This window comes from Canis lupus, chromosome 23 (genome assembly GCF_048164855.1).
Source record: "Canis lupus baileyi chromosome 23, mCanLup2.hap1, whole genome shotgun sequence".
Classification (NCBI taxonomy): Eukaryota; Metazoa; Chordata; class Mammalia; order Carnivora; family Canidae; genus Canis; species Canis lupus.
In genome coordinates this window covers 27,745,484-27,767,456 of record NC_132860.1, presented here as the reverse complement: position 1 = coordinate 27,767,456, position 21,973 = coordinate 27,745,484, and the positions used below count along the sequence as shown (strand labels likewise).

At 39.7% G+C, this 21,973-nt stretch overlaps 1 protein-coding gene and 1 long non-coding RNA gene across 7 annotated transcripts in view; one reads left to right on the top strand and one right to left on the bottom strand.

Moving 5' to 3' along the window:
- PGM2L1 (phosphoglucomutase 2 like 1) overlaps positions 1-6,402 on the top strand; it is a 55,118-nt gene extending 48,716 nt beyond the window's left edge. Inside the window, exon 14 of the mRNA XM_072794556.1 lies at positions 546-6,402. Coding sequence (XP_072650657.1) covers positions 546-648 — 103 coding nt within the window. The 3' untranslated portion in view covers positions 649-6,402. The remainder of the gene's footprint in view (positions 1-545) is intronic.
- LOC140614991 (uncharacterized) overlaps positions 1-21,973 on the bottom strand; it is a 57,886-nt gene that overhangs the window by 33,969 nt on the left and 1,944 nt on the right. The window lies entirely within an intron of this gene.

Here is a 21,973-nt window from a genome sequence, read left to right as displayed (position 1 = left end):
TCCTGAAGTCAGTCAGAGTAGAGTTCAAAGGAAACTAAATTAAATAATGACAAATGACACGTGAAGGCAGTTGAAAAGAGGCTTTCCTATAAATGTTCTGGTCAGCAGCAATGATGACTTTGAAGCACATACTTATAAATGTGTATTTATTTTTTAAGCATCTCATTTTTTTAGTCCCATCCCTGCTCTGTATCTGAGTCATGCCATATCATCCCATAACATCTATTGGATGTTTCTCAAAGTATTTCAGGAAGCCATTTTAGTATAATACCTAGTATTGGTGTTCGGGGCCATTAAATTGCCTGACCCAGGAGAAATCTATAGATTTACCGAAGCTCATCCATGTATCGTGAACCAAGGAACTCCCTTTAATGCAGTTCAATTTCAGTTTGATTTTCCCTCCTTTGTACTTGTTTTGTTTTAACTGAATGAACTTCTTTTTGGTTTACCAGTTGTTTAATTGTCTGCCTTTGAAATTATAACAATTTAAACAAAATTTAAGGTGATGAAAATAAAGAATTTCAAAACTTAATCTTTCTCTTCAGTGACACTGCCTTACTAGAAGAGGAATTGAGGAAACTCATCGAAGATTTGATTGAGAATTTCCTTGAGCCCAGTAAAAATGGACTGATCTGGCGTTCTGTTTAGTACACGCAAGTACGTCATCACTTTGCAGTGGCACATGGAACAGAATAGCCAAGAACTCCATGCGTTGAAGTCGTATTAGCGTTCTCTATCTTATCTGGCCAAGTACTTTTTACTTTTATTTTCTTTCTTTTTGGTTGGCTGACTAAACCAACTGTATAAATTTGAAATGAAATGGTCCAGAGAGAAAGGCTTCAAATTTTTTCATAATCTTGAACGAAAGTCATTGCATTAAAAGTATTATAGTAACACGTTATTCTTCCTTCAACAGAAAAGAAAACCAATACATAAGTGAATTTTCTTATTAAAGTGTGATTAAGCTTAGTTCCGTATTGTAATTGTGTATAGCATGGTTTTAAAAAAAGGCAGATAAATGTTATATAGTTGTAGAGTTAGTTAAGGAAATTAATCTATAAAATTGACAAGAAAAAAATAAAAATAAAAATAAAATTGACAAGAAAATGGCATTGCTCCCAGAATACTGTGGAATAGTGTCATTATTACATCACAGATATTAACTTACAAAGTAGAGTATTTGAAATCTGGTATTAGCATTTCTAGCTTAGAGATTACAATATGTGGTTTCAGGTGCTTTTGGTGCAGTGTAAATTTCTTGTATGTATTTAAAATTCTGACATTTACCGAATGTAAAACAATAGTGGCAATGCTCCTAGTGGCTTCGTTCTTGTCAGATTTCTTAGTGCCTTCTCAGGATATGGTATGAATTAAAACAGTGTTCCTCCATTGAATATAATTTAATCATTTCATTTTCAGACAGTTAAGGAAAATCTTCCAAATGATGTAGGTGCTTCCACTCTATATCAAATAGATTTGCCCTTTTAGAAAGCTTATGAATGTAAATAAAAATCTTTTAAAAAGCAGTCTCAATGTAACTAAAGGATCTTCTTATGAGAATTAAATGTCAATAACCACAGCCTTCAGACAAAGAAGAAAATCTGAACCAAAAAAAGGAGCTCTAAATTTCTTTAAAAGCCTAACTTTGGAATTACATTTTTATAAGTAGATTTATTCCTTTATCAGATGAAGTAATGCTAATTTTACTAAGAAATAAAATATCCAGATTTTAGGTGTTATGAAACACTAAAACTACATGTTTTAAAACTGAAGTCCAATTTATTCTGTCATCTTGCTGCCTACTGTAGAATTTCTGATCTCCAGAGTACTATTTATCTTTTTCAACATGGAAAAAATTTTTGCATATTTTTTTTCAAGTAGGCTCCATGCCCAGTGTAAAGCCCAGTGCAGGGCTTGAACTCATGACTCTGAGATCAAGACCTGAGCTGAGACCTGGAGTCAGAGGCTTAACTGACTGAGCCACCCAGGCACCCCTCAATGTGGAAAAAAAAATTGGAAGGTCACTTTTGGTTGATTCTCCAGTATTCTAAAGAAATCTTAGTAGAGAAGTACTATTTAATCCTCTTAAAATGTATCCTGTCCTATACAACTCACAAAATATTTAAACTCATGTGGTAACAAAACAAGGCCTTGGGTGTAATTATACTAAACAAATTGCTAGTGGGATATAACTGATATTAGAGTATTTATTTCCTAAAAAAATAGTATAAAATTTAAACGGATTAGAATACTTAGTAAATAATGGTATGGTTTGTTGTAGCTACCAGCTAACATTTGGTTGAAACCATAGAATGCAAATATAATTTTCAAATTCTTGTATTGCCACTATTGTTAATTTGTTCCTTCCTTTCCTATAGCTAGATCTTGTATGACTGTAGATAATAGACAACTAGGTAAATGTAGGGGACAGCATACTTCTGAATGACTTTGTTTTTCAAAGGCTTTGTACTGAAAAAGAAATGTGCAGATTTTTTTTTGTTTGTTTTATTTGCTTTTGGTAATGTAGAATGTAATTTAGGAGATGGCCTATATTCTACCAAGTAGTGTGAACAACGCTGTATATATGAAAAATATGTATATTTGGCTTTAGTGGCTTTCAGTGACTAAAGAACAAAGTGGAGCGAAAATAATATGATAGTTCATTCATAATCACTAAAGCCATGTCATGATTGTCATTCTATTATAAAGAGAACAGTTTCGAGTGCTTTAATATAATGCAACATTTAAGTCATCTTAAAGTGAAAAGTTATTAAAACTTAGAATCTTATCTCAAATATTTAAAAATCCAAAGTTAAAATCAACAAAATGTTACAGATGTTCCTGAAGTGTATAGATTAAGGGAATTACTTGATTGTAGCCAAGCTCTCAAGTCTGTATTAGCATAATCTTTGACATGAACTTGACATAGTGGTGTACAGTTGCCTCACAGGATAATTTTAGTAACCCAAGCCAACCAGGAAAGACGGAAGTCCTGGACTATAGGTCTCAGCCTTGGGCTCTACATTGTTTCGCTTTTCTTTATCAACAGTACCATGAAAATGAATCCATTTTCATTGAATGTGTAGATCAAAACTGGGCTTTTCTAGAGTTTTGAATAAAAGGAATGAGTTATTGGGGCAAAGTCAAAGCATACAATGAAAATAAGCAATAGAAATTGCTTAGAATTAATAAGCAATAGAAATAAACAATAGGTCACTAAGATGGTACAGGAAATGATTCTCATGAAGGGCAAACTTATCTTTCTTAAAGTTGGGAATAAACTGGCTGTGGGCAAGTTGTTTAGCTGTGTGTATTTGTTATTATTATGAGCAGATAGATAGTGAACCTTTTGTTTTCCTTTATTAGCAACCACTAAAAAGAGGCCAAGTTTTAGGAGAGAAAAAGTACCCCTCTTACTGATTCAGTTTCTGCTGGGATGTTGTGTTTTAGGATCATGTGGGAACTAGGGAGGAGAGGACATAGCAGAAATAAAAAGGAATACAGCACAGATTGGAAAATAAGAGTTGTGATAAAAAGTTCAAAGAATTAAGACCATTTAATTCTGGAGGAGAGAGAGCTGCTGAGATAATTTAAGAAGTCTTATACTATTAGTTGAATCTTTTATTAAAGGACTCAAAGTAAGAAGTAATGTGAAAAACTGTTCTCTGTCTTCAGTGAGGACAGAATAAAAGAGAATAAGGACCTTTTAAAAAAAACCCAAATAACAAATTTAAATATTAAAGGATGTACTGTCTTTTAAGGGTTCCTTCCAATACTTTTTTAAAAACTCAGGTGGGAACAATGGCGATGTCATAGAGAGCACTGAAAGTAACATTTGAGTTTCACTCCCTGTCTAGAAGAATTTAGCTCACAAGAGAGTTTTTGTATATGTTGAGTAGTAGATGCATGAGTGCGGTCTTCATTTGCTGCACAGAGACCTGCTTGGATATTATTTTTAATTTAACCTGGCAAATTAAGTAAGACTTGAACACCATTTTGTTCATCTTGAAGAATGTATAGCATTATAGGATGTCTGAGGGTTTTGTTTTAACTGTATTGCTGCTTGGGTGTAGTAACTTCAGCAGACGACGAGGTTCTGAGAGATGGGACACTTTGGGAATATCCTTACATAGGAAATAGGCCTCCCGTTTCTTAAGGAGGTTGCTTCTGGAATGGACATTAGCTGGAGTTAATGGAGAAGTTGTTCTATGAACTGCTGCTACTGGTATTTCTTTCCGATGTTTTCCACTGATGTTTGTGATGCTTGAAAAATCCAAATTTTGCTTGGATAAATTTATTTTATGCCTTTTTCTCTCTACCTCCCTCCTTCCCTAGGTCCCCTCCTACATTTTATTACTGTGAAAAGCTATTGCTCTATTACCTCACTGATAAGAAATCTGAATTGTATTCATTCAGAATGCTTTAAACTTATTCATAACTACGTTTGTTTTTTTGACTTTTGGTTATTTTGTTATTGTGAGAATATTTAAGACATTGTAAGAAGTAATTTTGAATCTATTTCATAGCCTTTTTTGGTCCATCTGGATATTACTGTATGTTAATTTATTATGGCCTTTTATAAATTCACTTGCTTTTCTGAGATTGCTCTAGAAACTGATGAGGAAAGAGTCATACTATCACAATGGATGGTCAATTGCTCTCACATTTTATTTCAGGTTTCCCTGTACGTGGGGCACCCAAAGCACAAAATTTGAGAAATATTTTTTACATTTGTCCCCCAGAGCATCTGACCATAAGCCATAGGAAGTTCAAGTGGAAAGAAAAGAACCTTTCACTTCAAGACTTTACACAGCATGACTTTCTTTAGTTTCAGTTGAAAATTGAGTTAGGTTTTTTTTAACCATTGGTTACTTGAAAATATTAACCACACCATTACATTCATCCAACCATATTTTCTCTTTGTTAGTTAGTTCAAGACTCTATACTTTAAAGAAAGGACATACAAGAATGAGTAAAGCGACCAAGATAAGGGCAAATGATATATCTGAAGTTTGCTTCTCAAATTTTTCCACCAGTGTAACCCTAAAGCAGAGGAACATGAATATGTGAGGGAAGGGGCCCAAGTGAAAAATCTGAGGCAGTCTACCACTCCTGAAATTTCATGTTCTGTCATGAAATGTTAAGTTGAATTTTGCATTCCACATAATAAAATTCTTCCAATATAAAAATGATTCCTTCAATCCTCACAGAAACTGGTGCTGCCAGAAAGGAACACTATGTTTATCACAGGGCCTCTCAATGTTTTCTCCCTCCCTTCCTCAATTGTTGCATCTGCCTGGTGGTACATACACTGACCTTAATGTGAGAAATATAAACATAGAACATATCTAGCCTGTTCCCTGCATTTTAAAAGCTGAACTTTGAAAGTATTACTGCCAAATTAAATTGACCTGAAACAGTTATCACTGAACCTTATAATATTGTCAGAGGTGTTGGCCAGTCCGTTTTCATTAATTCACTGGCATTCCTTGACTGAGAAAGAGTATCTGACTATCAACTCTCTAAGAGCAGAGATCATTTTTTATTATTTTTCATATCCTCCCACCTCCAGTATAGTACCTGTTATAGAGTGCTTGGATGGTGATTATAGGAATTAGGGGATTGTATTTTAAAGAAGCTAATTGTTTAAGAAACAATCAAACTGTTAATTTTCTGATTCAGTTTTTTAAACAATTCTCATTACTGAAATTTGTAATAAATAATCTTCTTTAAGCACGCACACACTTAAATACTCTGTTTCTTTTGAGAGATCAGATCATACTCCTATTTGGAAATTATATATAATGCCTAGTATTTACACTCAAAGCAAGATGTTGACCAAGTAGGCTAAGAAAGTATCTATGTAGACTTAATATCAAGATGTTGACCAAGTAGGCTAAGAAAGTATCTATGAAAAAAAAAAAAAAGAAAGTATCTATGTAGAATTAATATCACTGGTTATAAGTGCCATTTTGAACCTACTACCACTACCTTCCAAGTGAGTCACAACTAATTTGGTACTATTTGGTATATTTTGTTCACTGCTATGATTCATCATATATCTTACAAGAGGCACTCAGGCAAGAGTCTGCATCTGTATATATGGTGAGGACTTCTTGTTTTATGCTAAAATAAACTTTGTATGTGTCATTGAATATACCCGCTAAAATATATGCAGTTAAGAATGAATTATTTTTCTTTGTAGCAGTAGATCAAAACTGTGCCCTTGTTTTAGCAGTTTTTGTCAACATTTTCTCATTTTTTTTCTGATGAAAACACCAGGGTGTATGATAAGTACTGCCTGTGAGAATTTGCACTTAAAGTGTTTGTGTGTGGATTTCTTGTGGGTTTTAACCAAATGAAGTGTTATCAGTAATAAACAGGCCTCTTTATAGGCATGAATTTCTGTGTATTTTTTATTATCTTAGTTACTGTATGGTTCATAAAATTTGCTATCCAAGTGGAACATGTTTTTGAAATATATGCATGGTATATAAAACCTAGAATCTACTTTCAGCCTAAATGAATATTCTAGCTTATTATTTGGTGAATATGTATTGATTGGTTCATCAGAAATCCCAGGAGAAGGGGCACCTGGGTGGCCCAGTTGGTTGTCTGGCTCAGGTGATGGTTCCAGAGTCCTGGGATAGAGCCCTGAGGCAGGCTCCCTGCTCAGTGGGGAGTCTGCCTCTCTTGTCCCTCTGTCCCTCCCTCTACCATTTCCTTCTCCCTCTGTTCCTCCCCTCCCTCTCCCTTTGTGTACTCATTCCCTCTCTGAAATCAATAAATAAAATCTTTTTAAAAAAAAGAAGTCCCAGAAGAAAGAGCTAATATTAAAGTCCTTTCCATCTTATTTTTGCCTTTCACTCCTTTAGTTGACTTAATTTGTCCACCCATGTTAGCATCAGCTAATATAACTAAAATGTTAAATATATATTATTTTTTTAAAAAGATTCCATTTATTTACTAATGAGAGACACAGAGAGAAGCAGAGACACAGGCAGAGGGAGAAGCAGGCTCCATGCAGGAAGCCCAACACAGGACTTGATCCCAGGACTCCAGAATCACACCCTGAGCCAAAGGCAGATGCTCAACCACTGAGCCACCCAGCTGTCCCTTAAATATATATTATAATAAAAATCTGTTATTCCCCATCCTTCCTCCTGTCATCCCTAAACTAGCATTTCCTTATTTCTATTACTGGTGTGACCATTCTCCTATCTCTTTATTTTCCTCTATAGTTCTGGTTCTAATCATTAAGTAGTCCAGTCTTGCATGCAATTTGATTTAAATTAAATCTTTGACCTTTATCCTTATGCTTCATTATTTCATTTTATAAAATATTTATTGACTTAGAAATATGCTAGTACCAAGGGCACTTGTAGAAGCTTAAAAAGTAGGAAAAAGGACAGCAACCATGCTATTGCTGGAACAGTCTGTTCAGGCCACTGTTCTGCCTACCCCCACTCCACCAGATCACCATTATCTATTCCTTATGTCTTTGGATTCAAAGCACTAGAGAGAAGGCCCAGTTGGCTGGACTCTTGTCACATGCATTCCAGCTAAACCCAGAAACTAATTAAGGAGGGATTTGACCTCCCAGGTGCCTTCTGAAATGCAGACCACTGCACTTACCCTTCTATCAAGACACAGTGGGAGCGTGAGGCTCAGTCCATTAAGTGTCTGACTCTTGATTTCAGGTCATGATCTCAGAGTTGTGAGATAGAGCCCGACACTGGGCTCTGCGCTGGGCATGGAGTCTGCTTGAGATTCTCATCTCCCTATCTCCCTCTGCCCTTACCCTCTCTTAAAAAAATAAATAAATAAAAATTTTTTAAAGAAGAGTGGGAGAGAGTTATTTCACCAGTTGTAATTTATGGGGAAGGCAAAGGAGGAGGGAGGCCATCTTAAGCACAGAACACAGCATGAACATTCCAAGAACTGTAAGTGGTTTGGTATTGCCATGTTGAGAAGGGGTGTGAATGGAGAGGGCCCTGTGTGCTATGCCCTGGAGCTTGGACTTCAGTCAGCAGGTGAGGGTATGGAAAGGCATAAGCAGAAGGTCTCTAAAACGGTGGTGGGGGTGAGGAGTAGGTATGAGAGAACCCACCCTTGGAAAGAACCTTCATGGTCATCTTATCCAATTTACCAGTTCCCACAATCTGATTACCAAATGGGGATTTATATTTGAACCTCTCCCATTATAATTTGCTCAGACAAGTTGTATCCTTTTTTTTAATTGGAGTTCAATTTGCCAACATATACCATATCACTCAGTGCTCATCCCATCAAGTGCCCCCCCCTCAGTGTCCGTCACCCAGTCACCCCAACCCCCCTGCCCACCTCCCTTTCCACTACCCCTTGTTCGTTTCCCAGAGTTAGGAGTCTCTCATGTTCTGTCATCCTCTCTGATATTTCCCACTCATTTTCTCTCCTTTCCCCTTTATTCCCTTTCACTATTAAGTTGTACCCATTTAAAGAAAGACCAGTAGAGAGTTCTTTCTCGTGTTCAGCTGAAATCTGTCTCCTGCAGCTTCTACACTTTGGTTATACTTGGAAGCTCAATGTTTTTTTCTTTTGTGTGTGTGTGTGTGTGTGTGTGTGTGTGTGTGTGTTTAAAGATTTTATTCATTTATTCATGAGAGACACAGAGAGAGAGAAAGCGGCAGAGAGAGAAGCAGGCTCCATGCAAGGAGTCCCACTCGGGTCTTGATCCCGGGACTCCAGGATCAAGCCCTGGGCCAAAGGCAGGCGCCAAACCGCTGAGCTACCCAGGGATCCCCCTGGAAGCTCAGTGTTATTTAAAACTCCCTTCTGTTTCAGAATCCTTTCCCCTCAGTCTAAATATGCACAATTCAGCTACTGTTCCTTGTATGACCATCCTCTCACCTTCCTGATCACCACGTGGACAGTTTTCAAAGAGCTGGATCCAGAATTTACATGCAACACTAGAAATGGTGGTACCAGCCCAGAGTAATAAAAGGTGGGATTTCCACCCAAGATGGGAGCCACACAGCAGACATGACAGAGAGGGGGCTCTGCCTGGGGCACATGGCTTGACACCTCTTCACTTTGCAAACAGCTCCTCCTTTAACCCTCAACCCAAGCATCATCCCTTCCAAAAAGCCTTTCCTGCCTGTTTCCCAACCCCTGACCCCAGCAGCCAAGCTGGGCAGGGGCCCTGCTCTATACCGCCAGAGTGCCCTTTGCTGCCCTCTTTTATGGCACATCCCACACCATGTGTAAATGATCTGCTTGTGTGCTGGACTCTCTGAGTCAACCAGTCAATTGTGAGCTCCCCGAGGGCTGGAACTGCTGACTCAATGCAATATCCCCAGTGCCCAGAACTGAGCCAAGCAGATAGTGAGCGCTCGAAAAAAAAAAAAAAAAAGAAAGAAAAAAAAGTTCAGCTAAACTGAACTGAACTGGAATTTGAGCTGAGTTTTCAAAGGCAAGTATGCTGTGAATAAACAAAGGGGAGGAGGCATGCATGGTACATGAGTGCATTCAACTCAAAGCAGAGAAAATATGAGTGAAGACTGGGAAGCAGGAGTACTTGAGATTTGCTAGAGGACTTCCAGCCAGACTTTGGCTGCAGCCAAAGGGAAAAAATCAACCTGAGGCTGAATAAAGCAAGCCAGCTGGGAGAGGGTTGGAAGAGATTTATTCCCTTGTGAGCAGGGAGCAAGGGGAGGAAAAAAACCAAGTGGATCAGTTTTTTCCAGCTGTTTGCCGCTCCCACTTATGCATACTTCCCCCTTGTGGACAGGGGTCCATGTCCCACAAAACAAACTCAGCACCTCAGCACCCCAAATTCAATGCCAGCATCTCTCTTTACAATTACGGAAGCCCAAGGGTCAGGTCAGGGATCCACTGGAGTCCACAGAGTGGATTTCTATAGAACCTAAATTGTCTTATTCCCAATCTACTACTTCGTCCCCACCCAAGGCCTGAGGATGGCTTTCAATAAATCTTATCTAGTCTTCAATCAGAAAGAACCCTTCCTACTTCTATTCAGATGTAAAGTAAGTCCGGAGAGAAGTGATGCCCTGAGTCACAGAGCTGGTCAGTGGCAAACCTGAGACTAATAAGACTGATACTTAGGTCTCCTGACTGGTTGTCCATTTCTCCTCCTGTAACCTAACCTACAAGGAGCAGAACAGTGAATAAAAAGTCAATAAGCGGGGATCCCTGGGTGGCGCAGCGGTTTGGCGCCTGCCTTTGGCCCAGGGCGCGATCCCGGAGACCCGGGATCGAATCCCACATCGGGCTCCTGGTGCATGGAGCCTGCTTCTCCCTCTGCCCGTGTCTCTGCCTCTCTCTCTCTCACTGTGTGCCTATCATAAATAAATTTAAAAAAATTATTTAAAAAAAGAAGTCAATAAGCTTAATCCATGCCTCCAGAAAATCCCAAGGACTAGAGTGGAGCCTTGAAGGAAGAGCAGGTGTTTGCTAGGCAAAGAACCAAGGAAGGGCCTTGCAGACACAGGAGAGGTGAAGAGAAAGAGGGCGGAGCATCCTGGAAAGGCTGGATAATAGGTTTCTGATCTCAGCCATTGGCACTTTGGATTTTATACACTCTTTCTGAGTAAAATGTCCAGAGTTTCAGTTATCACTCTGAGAGTGCACAATGAGACAGAGACAGGATAACTTTAACAGACATTTCCATTCAAGAAAGAAAAGCATGGCTGAGTGAAGTAAGTCAGTTGGAGAAGGACAAACATTATATGTTCTCATTCATTTGGGGAATATAAATAATAGTGAAAGGGAATATAAGGGAAGGGAGAAGAAATGTGTGGGAAATATCAGAAAGGGAGACAGAACGTAAAGACTGCTAACTCTGGGAAACGAACTAGGGGTGGTAGAAGGGGAGGAGGGCGGGGGGTGGGAGTGAATGGGTGACGGGCACTGGGGGTTATTCTGTATGTTAGTAAATTGAACACCAATAAAAAATAAATAAAAAAAAAAGATTAACCCCTTGAAAAAAAAAAGAAAAAAAAGAAAAGCATGAAAGGTGTATATTCTGACAGAGCAATTCTGACTCCTGCTAGACAAACACTGTCTGGGCCTGGGAGAAGAAATCTTCCCTGCTTGGGCCTGGACTCTACTCCTTTGGAGTGGCTTCCCTAGTCCATTGATCTCTGTGTCTCTTAGCCCTACCCTCTGGACCATCCTTCCTGACCATCTTCTTCCTTAGTTACTACTGAAGCAGTGGCGCATGTTGGCAGCTGACTAGCAATGTGAAATATCTCTCAGTCCCTTTTGGTTCAGGCTGTTGGTACTGTCCCACATATAACTCATTTAAAAACTTTGTGAGGGGGCAGGGTGGGCACCTGGGTGGCTCAGTCAGTTAAGTGTCTTGATTTCAGCCCAGGGTATGACTCCAGGATTGTGAGATCAAGCCCCATGTTGGCCTCCACACTGGGTATGGAGCCTGCTTAAGATTGTCTTTCACCCTCTGCCCCTCCACCTGACCCTCTTTCTCTCTCCCTCTCTTAAATAAATAATAAAAATAAAAACTTTGTGGGTTTTCTATGTATCTGATTATGGTCAACTCTATACTCCAAATGACATCCTCACAACTGTTTTTGAGACCTCTCCCTCAATTTTATCATGCTATTTTGTGTGTGTGAGAGCACAAGCAAGTGGAGTGGCAGGCAGGGGGGAGAGAGACAACCTGGAGGAGGCTCAGAGGAGACAACTTCAGCAGAGGCTTCCCTGCTGAGCTGAGATCCCAATGATGTGTGGCTAGATCCCAGGACTCTGAGATTGTGACCTGAGCTGAAGGCAAACACTTAACTGACTGAGCCACCCAGATGCCCCTTATTAACTATTTTGGATTAGTTTCATATGTTTTTGTGGATATTGCTCTTAGGATTCCAAGAAGTCTTTCTGTCTAGGAATCTACTGGACATCACTAACTCTTTCAAAGACCTTAATAAAGTGTGTTACAGCTACCTTTGGTATAATCTACATCTCTGAGCTACATTCCTATAATAACTCTATGCTGGCTAGACAGCCTCAAGATGGAAAAAGTTTTATTTTTTTAACCTACTAAGTCGTGCCCCTCTCTGTTCTCTCTAAATTCTTTTTGCCAGTTCTTTCTTTGGCTCATAGCTCCCTTCCTGTTACAAGGTTACATAGCTAGGAGCATCCAACTGATGATACTTTTAACACTCTGCCTAGAGATCTCCTTAGCCAAACAAAAACTTTCTGAGTATTTTCCCCCATCTTCCAAGTTACCATAGGCAACACTTTGGCCAATCATTTTGCCATTATAAAACACAGATCACCATTTTTCCAGCCTTCAGTAACAATTTCCTCACCATTTTTCCAGACTTCACTATTTGCCTGCCATTTTTCCAATCTCCACCCATCCCTGATCCCAAAGCCAATGCTGTGAATTTGAGCTTTTGTTAAAGGTAAGCATTTCACTTGCAGACACCAGCTTCTGTCAACTTTTGCTGTTAAACTACCCCCAAATCTGTGGCTGAAGACAACCATTTATACATCTTACAGTTATGTAGTTTGGCAATTTGGACTGAGGTCAGCTATCTGGTTGATCATAGTGGGGTTCACATATCAGATGGAAGTCTGTTGCCAGGTTGATTGAGTGCTGGTTAGTTTAGGATAGCCTCAGCTGGGTTGGCTGAGCTCCTCCTCAGGTAGCTCCCATTTCCCAGCAGGCTAGCCCAGGCTTCTTCCCATGGGTGCCTGGGCAGGGTTCTGAGAGACAGGGCCAAAGTAGGTAAAGCCTCTTGAGGCCTAGGCTCAGAAATGGCATACTGTCCCTTCTGTTGCATTTTATTGCCTAAAGAAAGTAATAAAGCCTTCCTAGATTCAAGAGGAGGGGACATAGTCTCCACTTCTTAATGAAGGAAAATGCAAAGTCACACAATAAAGGGTGTGAATACAGGGTGGAATAAGGATCATGGCTATCTTACAGTCCACCATAGCTCTTCAGAAGCAAGCCTCATCATGAATTTGGCTTTATAATTATGTGAACACAAAAATACATTTTTCTCTGTCATTTTCATATGTTTTTAAATGAATGACTTCATATATACTAAAGAATTCATATAATGTAAATGTAAGATATAAAGAATAAAACACTTTTGCAAGAGAGAAATAGAATTTTGGCAATATGTTTTAATTTCCCTGTGTATCCTTACTAACCAAACATTCATTTCTCACCTGGACTATGCAGTGACTTCCTAGCTGGCCTTTTCTACCTTTGGTCTTGCTTCATCCAATAAGTTCAACCCACTATAGTCACAATGATCTTTAAAAAACAAAAATCTAATCATGTCATTCCTTTGCTTAAAACTGTTCAGCTGGGATGCCTGAATGGCTCGGCAGTTGCATCTGCCTTTGGCTCAGGGCGTGATCCTGGAGTCCTGGGATCAAATCCCCCATCAGGCTCCCTGCATGGAGCCTGCTTCTCTCCCTGCCTATGTCTCTCTCATTAATAGAATGTTTTTTAAAAAAATAAATAAAAATAAAATTGTTCAACTATTTCCCATCGACCCGAGGATAAAACCAAACTTATTAATAGAGTAGGCTCTTCATTGTCTAGCTCCTGTTTATACTTCCTGCCTCATTTTTACCATCCATCCCTAAACTGATTATTGGATATTGGCCAAAGAAAATGGCTTCCATAGTTCCCTGCACCTTCTCCTACATGGCATAAATCACTGTTGTTATTGGCTCTTTACTTGTCTGTCTCCACTACTTTACTGTAAGTGTTCTAGGGGGAGGGAAGCTCTTCTGCCTATCCCTGGATGCCAAGCACAGTAACTGGCACAATGGATGCTCAGTAATGGTTGAATGAACGCATGGAGAATGAATGCTAGGTTCTGGGGACAAAAAGAAGCTCCACCAAAAGCTCCTAGTCTAGGTGGAGAACAGATGAGATAGATGCATGACAGATAAGACAGATAGATGATAGATAAATCTTTGTGCTAAACAAACAGCAAATGTGTGACAAGGATGGTGGATTTGCGTTTGCTTCTAAGTTCCACCAGGGGGCACTATGGGAATGCCTCAGGTTTCTCCTAAAAAAAAAAAAAAAATCCATGTTACTTCCTTGGAAAGACCCTACCCACTTTGAAGGAAATGTAATTTTCCTAGTAGTGCTTGTTTGGTTTTTGTTTGTTTTGTTTTGCTTTAATAAGCTCTTTATTCGGCCCACTCAAAAGAGCTATAGCTCAGCCATCAGTGTGTTTGAAGGACCAAAGAAACTCCTGTTGGTGTCCACTTTATATCTATAATGAAATCATCACAAGAGCTTTCAAAAACATAATTGAATTTCTCTTCCACATCAACTGTTGGGAGCCAGAATAGGGATTGTTGTTATTATTTCCATCTTAAAGATGATAACTCTAAGGGTCAAGAGGGGAAGAAATTGGGGATCCCTGGGTGGCTTAGCAGTTTGGCGCCTGCCTTTGGCCCAGGGTGTGATCCTGGAGTCCCGGGATGGAGTCCCTGCATGGAGCTTGCTTCTCCTTCTGCTTGTGTCTCTGCCTCTCTCACTCTGTGTGTGTGTGTGTGTGTGTGTGTGTGTGTATGTGTCTCTCATAAATAAATAAATAAATAAATAAATAAATAAATAAATAAATCTTTAAAATAAGTAAATAAATAAATATACTTTAAACTATTAAAAAAAAAAAAAAGAGGGGAAGAAATCTCCCCAAGGAATCACAGTTGTATCTAAGCAGGGATTTGAATCTGTCTTCCAAATTCAAATGAATTTATTCACTAAAACTATATTGAGTTCCAGGCTGTGTAAAAGATGATAGAAATACAAAGGCATGCCCTTCAAATGTCTTAGAAGCAAAGACTATCAAAGCTAGAGAGAATTTGGGAAATCACCTAATTAAGTGTTCTCAACTCAGATATGCATAAGAATCTCCTCAAGAGCCTATTAAAAAAATGCAGATTCCTGGACTTTGACCCTCTCATCACACATAAACATTTTGATTCAACAAGGGTAGGTGGGAATCTGGAAATGGAAGTTTTCGTAAGAACATCCATTCTTCCTCACCATGATTCTGATGCAGATGAACTGTGTACTACACTTTTAGAAACATTAATCCATTGGTTTAATCTTTTCATAATATAGAGGAGAAACTGAAAAGAAATGGGTAGAAGTAGTCCCCCAGAAACTCTCCTTGGATGTAGTAAGGGAGGCTAACCTCAAGTAATGATGTAACTGAGGAACACCCAACTAGGGACGCCTGAGTGGCTCAGCGGTTGAGTGTCTGCCTTCAGCTCAGGTCATGGATCCTAGGGTCCTGGGATCAAATCTAGCATCAGACTCCCTTCAGGGAGCCTGCTTCTTCCTCGGCCTATGTCTCTGTCTCTCTGTGTCTGTCATGAACAAATAAATAAATTCTAAAAAAAAAAAAAAAAAAAAAAGAACACCCAACCAAGAACTGAACACCTGGGTTCAATTTCAGGCTTTACCATCTTGCTAATGAATCACTTAACCTCAGTGAACCATGATTTTCTCAATTGTAAAATGTGAGATAATTACACATATACTCCATAGGCTTATTTTGATGAAAAACAGAGATAAATAGTATAAAGGGTCTGGCAGAGGACTGACACACAGAGGACCCTTGATAGAGATTGGTTGATGGGATTGTTTTGAAAGCTCTTTCTACTTCATTTATTCTATTTCTTTAAATGCATAACTACTATTGCCAGGCATTCTGCTAGGCAGTCCCACCTACGTGAAGCTTGTGATCTAGTAGAGCAGATAGACATTAATTATGGAAATAAGAAATCACTATTGTAATAAAGGCTACCAAAGGAAAATATAGGATGTGTTTTGAATCATATGGGGATTCAAACCTAATCTTCAGACAAATAAAATGTCCTGAGGAAATGACTCAACAGTTGAGCAGGAATTAGTCAGAAATTACACACGGATCAGGAAAGAGCTTGGCAGGAGTGGGAAATGAAAAGGTCAAAGACCAGAGTAGTGGAGTGAGCAGGGGAGAGAGGCATGATATGAAACTGAGGATGATTATTATTTCTGTAAAGCCTTTCTTCTATCGTGCCTTGATATGTATGTGGAAATTTTGATCTTTTCCTTGACTCTTTTATGTCTACTTCAATTTTCTTTCTATTTTTGCACCAGAAAGCCTAATAACTAGTAATATTTCCTCAAATCTAATATTGTGGTCGCAACATATTTTCAGGGAATACATTCTAAGACCCCCAGGAAATGCCTGAAACTGCAAATAGTACCAAACCCCATATATACCAGGTTTTTTTCCTATACATGTGTGCCTATGATAACGTTTAATTTATAAATTAGGCCCAGAAAGAGATTAACAACAATAACTAATGATAAAGCTGAACAAAATAAAAATATACTATAATAAAGGTTATGTGAATGTGGTCTCTCTCTCAAAACATCTTACTGTACTGCGCTTGCCCTTCTCATGATGATGTGAGATGATAAAATGCCTATGTGAGAAGATGAAATGAGGTGAGGGAGTAGGCACTGTGACGTACCATTAGGCTACTGTTGACCTAACAATGTGTCAGAAGGAGGATCATCTGTTTCTGGACCACTGTTGACCTCAGGTGAATGACAACGCAGAAAGTAAAACTGTGAATAAGTGGGGACTACTGGATACATTTCTCAGTATTTGACTTTCAGAAATAGGGATTGTCTACTAATACAGGTTTAAAAATAAAAACACCTTGCTAAATATCAAACAGGAACATACACTGAGCTCTTACATATTTAGCTGTGCTTGGAAAATACCTATTCTATCGTCACGTAGTTATTCGAACTGGTGGTATAATTTAGTTAGATTTTAGTTCGCATTTAGTTAAACTTGAAACCCTGTGTTACTTAGAATGTTTTTAAAATTCCTCTCTGGTATAGAATTAAAGTTTTATTGTGGAAGGAGCTGTTGTTAAGAAGATGAAATGGACACAGTCTACCCCGTCTAGCCCACTGAATTTAGCTATGCAACCTGGACCGAATGCATGTAAATGGCATTTGAGAACTGGGAAAAGTTAATGACAGCAGGTAGATTTGGGAAGAAGACCAGAATTTGAAGCATCACAGAGCTGGCTTTAAGTTTCTGCCTTTCAATCCTCAGTAGCCCCAAACCCCAAACTGGGACCCTAGGTGAGGACTGGGAAAGCTGCAGAAGAAGCCCTCATTCTCGGCCTAAAGGGAAATGGAATAGAACTTCTCACACTCAGAGGGGGGCTATCTCATGTTTTCCTTTCGTTCTCTCTTTTCTCTGTACCCCACACTTCTTCCCCAGGCAATCTCACAGTAGTGGCCCCAATGGCAATGGTGGTAGTGAGGTTCCTATGGCTGTCTAAAACTTGGAGTTATCTTATGTATTACATCTACCTACATTGGAACCACCTCAAATAATGCTCTAATTTTGCTTTCAGCAATCCCAACAGGATGGGGAAACCCCCACTGATTTTTTTTTCTATGTCCTCCTGCCGCTTGGCCCCAGACATTTGTAGTCATGAGAAGCACACAGCTTGGAGCGCCTGGGTGGCTCAGTCAGTTAAGCACCTACCTTTGGCTCAGATCGTGATCCCAGGGTCCTGGGATCAGGCTTCACACTGGGCTCTTTTTTTTTTTTTTTTTAAGTTTTATATATTCATGAGAGACACACACGCACACACACAGACAGAGAGAGAGAGAGAGAGAGAGGCAGAGAGAGAAGCAGGCTCCATGCAGGGAGCCTGACGTGGGACTCCAGAATCACGCCCTGGGCCCAAGGCAGGCGCTAAACCGCTGAGCCACCCAGGAATCCCAACACATTGGGTTCCTTGTTCAGCAAGGAGCCTGCTTCTCCCTCTGCCTGGTGCCCCTCCCCCCAGCTTATGCACACGCAAGCTCTCTCTCTGCTCTCTCTCAAAAAAATAAAAAAATCTTTTAAAAAGAGAGAGGAAGCACACAGCAGACTGCAGTTGTTTGAAGTCCAGGTTTCTGGCCAGAGAAACAAAAAGGAAAGTCTCAGGGACTGGAAACGATCAGAGAGATTGCAGAGTGGGGAAAAGCTCAAGGGATCCACCCCATAATTCTGGACTCACCCCTTAGCTCTGCATGCTAAATGGATGCTGATGGATGGCTCTGATGCTAAATTGTATGCCATGGACCTAAGTACTGACGTATGGGATAGACCACTGTCCAAATCCAAAGGTAGCACACAACTGGGACAGATCTGAATGGCATTACAAAAACTTTGAAAACTGAACTGGCATTGAAACCATGGTCACATGGGGATCCCTTGGTTGCTCAGCAGTTTAGCGCCTGCCTTCAGCCCAGGGTGTGATCCTGGAGTCCCAGAATCAATCCTGCATCAGGATTCCTACATGGAGCCTGCTTCTCCCTCTGCCTGTGATTCTGGCTCTCTCTCTCTGTCTCTCATGAATAAATAATTAAAACCTTAAAAAAAAAAAAAAAAAAACATGGCCACGGAAAGCAGATTGGAACTTGTGGCCTGAATTCAACTGAGTTAATTACATGCTAACACAAAAATATTAATATTTTCCATAAGATTTAAATAAGATATTGGCACTTACATATTCAAAATATCTAGTATTTAATCCAAAATTACTCTGCATATGAAGAACCAGGAAAATCTCAGGAATGAGAAAAGGCAATCAACAGACATCCAGGAAGAGATAACACAAATGTTCAAAATTGTTGAAGACTCACAAAATGGTCCAAGAAGTAAGGATGAACACCTTTCAAATGAATGTAAAGGTAGAAAGCATCAATAAAGAAATAGAAGATATAAAAAAAAAAGAAAAAAAGAAAGAAAATAAATAGAAGATATAAAGAAGGACCCAATGGAAATGTTACAACTGAAAGTAAAATAACCAAAATTTTAAAAACCTCATTGATGGACTCAATAGAATCGAGATAACAGCCAAGAATCAGTGAACTTGAAGATAGATCCATAGCAATGATCTAATATGACCAACAGAGAAAAAATGTTTCTAAAAAAGTGAACAGAGGGCAGCCCTGGTGGCTCAGCGGTTTGGCACTGCCTTCAGTCCAGAGCCTGATCCTGGAGATCCAGGATCCAGTCGCACATCAGGCTCCCTGCATGGAGCCTGCTTCTCCTTCTGCCTGTGTCTCTGCCACTCTCTCTCTCTCTCTGTGTGTCTCTAATTAATAAATAAATCTTTAAAAAAATAAAAAGTGAACAGAGCCTGAAGACTTAGGAGACAGTATCCAATTCATGTCATCAAAATTGCAGAAGAGTTTGTAAAAGAAGTATTTGACTAAATAATATATGAACATTTCCCAAATTTGACAAAAGACGTAAGCCTACAGTTCCAAGAGTTCAGTGAACCCTAAAACAATGATGGAGTGAGGTGAGGGAATAAAGCCCAGCCATTCAGGCCTGATGTGAGACAGCTCTGATGGGAGAAAGTAGCTGCAGCCCTCCTGCTGCTTTGACCAAAGTTTGGTCAGGCCTCTTTGACTTCCTCCTCTGCCCTTCCCTCCTTCATCTCCCCTTCACAGATGTTGATCTGTAATAAATATCTTGTAAATAAGTATCTGCATATGAAGAACCAGGAAAATCTCAGGAATGAGAAAAGGCAATCAACAGACACCCAGGAAGAGATAACACAAATGTTCAAAATTGTTGAACAAACTCTATCTTAGAGTTTGCTTCTGGAATACCCAATCTATAACATCAATGGAGACAACATAAGTATAGAGCAGAGATCTGAGCTCAGGTAGTATAGATCCAGAGTCCATGTACTTAGTGGCGACCAGAGGCAGATTTGCCAGGAAGCTTAAGCTTCAAGGTCCCTGCTTTACACAAACACTTTTTTTTTTGTAAGATTTTAAAAAAATTTATCCATGAGAGACAGACACAGAGAGAGAGAAAGAGAAAGGCAGAGACACAGGCAGAGGGAGAAGCAGGCTCCATGCATGGAACCCAACGTGGGACTCCGTCCCAGGTCTCCAGGATCACGCCCTGGGCCAAAGGCGGCGCTAAACTGCTGAGCCACCCCGGCTGCCAGCACAAACCCTTTCTGAGGCCCTCAGGATTGGGAGGATGGGTGGGTGAGCCTAATAATGTGTTCACATTGCTATATGAATTTGTAAAATTTACCAGAGAAAGCTATTTTAACCACAATGGATTCTCTCTTTCTACTCTGGCTTCTTCTCCATTACACTTTTTCCCCCTAACACTTCTCCTGACAGAGAGAATGGTGAAATGGCCATGGACCTTTGTTTGCAACTGAGTTGATCTCAGTCAGCTTTCTGCCCATAGAAGTTTAGGGATTATAGAGGCAGAATAATGCCCCCATGCCCTAGTTCCGAAACCTGAGACTTTGCGGGTGTCATTAAGTTAAGGAGATGGGGAGATTATCCTGGATTAATCTTGGTGAGACTGGTGTAATCACAAAGGTCCTTAAAAAGAGGGCAGCCCCGGTGGCACAGCGGTTTAGCGCCGCCCACAGCCTGGGGTGTGATCCCAGAGACCCGGGATCGAGTCCCACATCTCCCACATCGGGCTTCCTGCGTGGAGCCTGCTTCTCCCTCTGCCTGTGTCTCTGCCTCTCTCTTCGCTCTCTCTGAATGAATAAATAAATAAATCTTTTAAAAAAAGAAAAAGGTCCTTAAAAGAGTCAGAAAAGGAGATGTGACAGTAGAAGCAAAGTCAAATAGAAATTGAAACATGTTATGTTGCTGGTTTTGAGGATGAAAGAAGGGGCTATGAATCAAGAAATGAAGGCAACCCATAGAAACTGGAAAAAAGCAAGGAAGAGATTCTCCTCTAGAGCCTCCGGAAGAAACAGCCCTGCTGACACCTGGATTTCAGCCTACTGAAATCCATTTCAGACTTCTGAACTCGAGCAATGTAAGAAAATTAATTTGGGTTGTTCCAAGTCACTAATTTGTGGTAATTTGTTACTAGCAGCAATAGGGAACTGGTTTTTTTCTTTTTCTTTTTTCCTTCCTTCCTTCCTTCCTTCCTTCCTTCCTTCCTTCCTTCCTTCTTTCTTTCTCTCTCTCTCTCTTTCTTTCTTTCTTTCTTTCTTTCTTTCTTTTCTTTCTCTCTCTTTCTTTCTTCTTTCTTTCTTTCTTTCTTTCTTTCTTTCTTTCTTTCTTTCTTTCTTTCTTTCTCTTCTTTATTCCCTTCCTTTCTTTTTCGTATTTTCTTTGTCTTTAGCCAAAACTGGCAGTACTTCTTCTGATAAAATTATCTTAAAACTTTTTAAGTGTGTGTATGTAATCTCTACACCCAACATGGTGCTTGAACTCACAACCCTGAGATCCACTTACACGTTCCACTGACTGAGCCGGCCATGTGCCCCTCATCTTAAAACTTTTGATGATCTATAAATCTTAATGGAATTCACTCCTTAAGACAAATGCCACATCTATATTTCTTTCTGGGCCCTTCTATAACTTGGGTTTAGAGTCAGGATGCTGTGGTATAACAGTATTAAGGTTCTTAGAAGCATTTTTGCTTAATTGAAATAGTCTACCTTATGGTGGACACTCTTAAGACTCTTTCAGGCTGCCTTGTTTACCAGAGAGAATCTAAAAGAAATGCCTCAAGATTCTTTGATGTTCTACTAAGCAATGCCCTAAAAATCTTTCTAAAGTCTAACAAAGAATCTTTTTTTTTTAATTTTTATTTTTTTATTTATGCTAGGCACACAGGGAGAGAGAGAGAGAGGCAGAGACACAGGCAGAGGGAGAAGCAGGCTCCATGCACCGGAATCCCGACGTGGGATTCGATCCCGGGTCTCCAGGATCACGCCCTGGGCCAAAGGCAGGCGCCAAACCGCTGCACCACCCAGGGATCCCCCTAACAGAGAATCTTTAAAACCACACTTCTGAAAGCTTTACCTTGTGGTCATGCTTTACTTATAGCACCCTGGGCTTGTTCTCTGTGCTGCATCATTTCTTTGAGAAACTTTAGATCCTTGGAAAGACTGTACC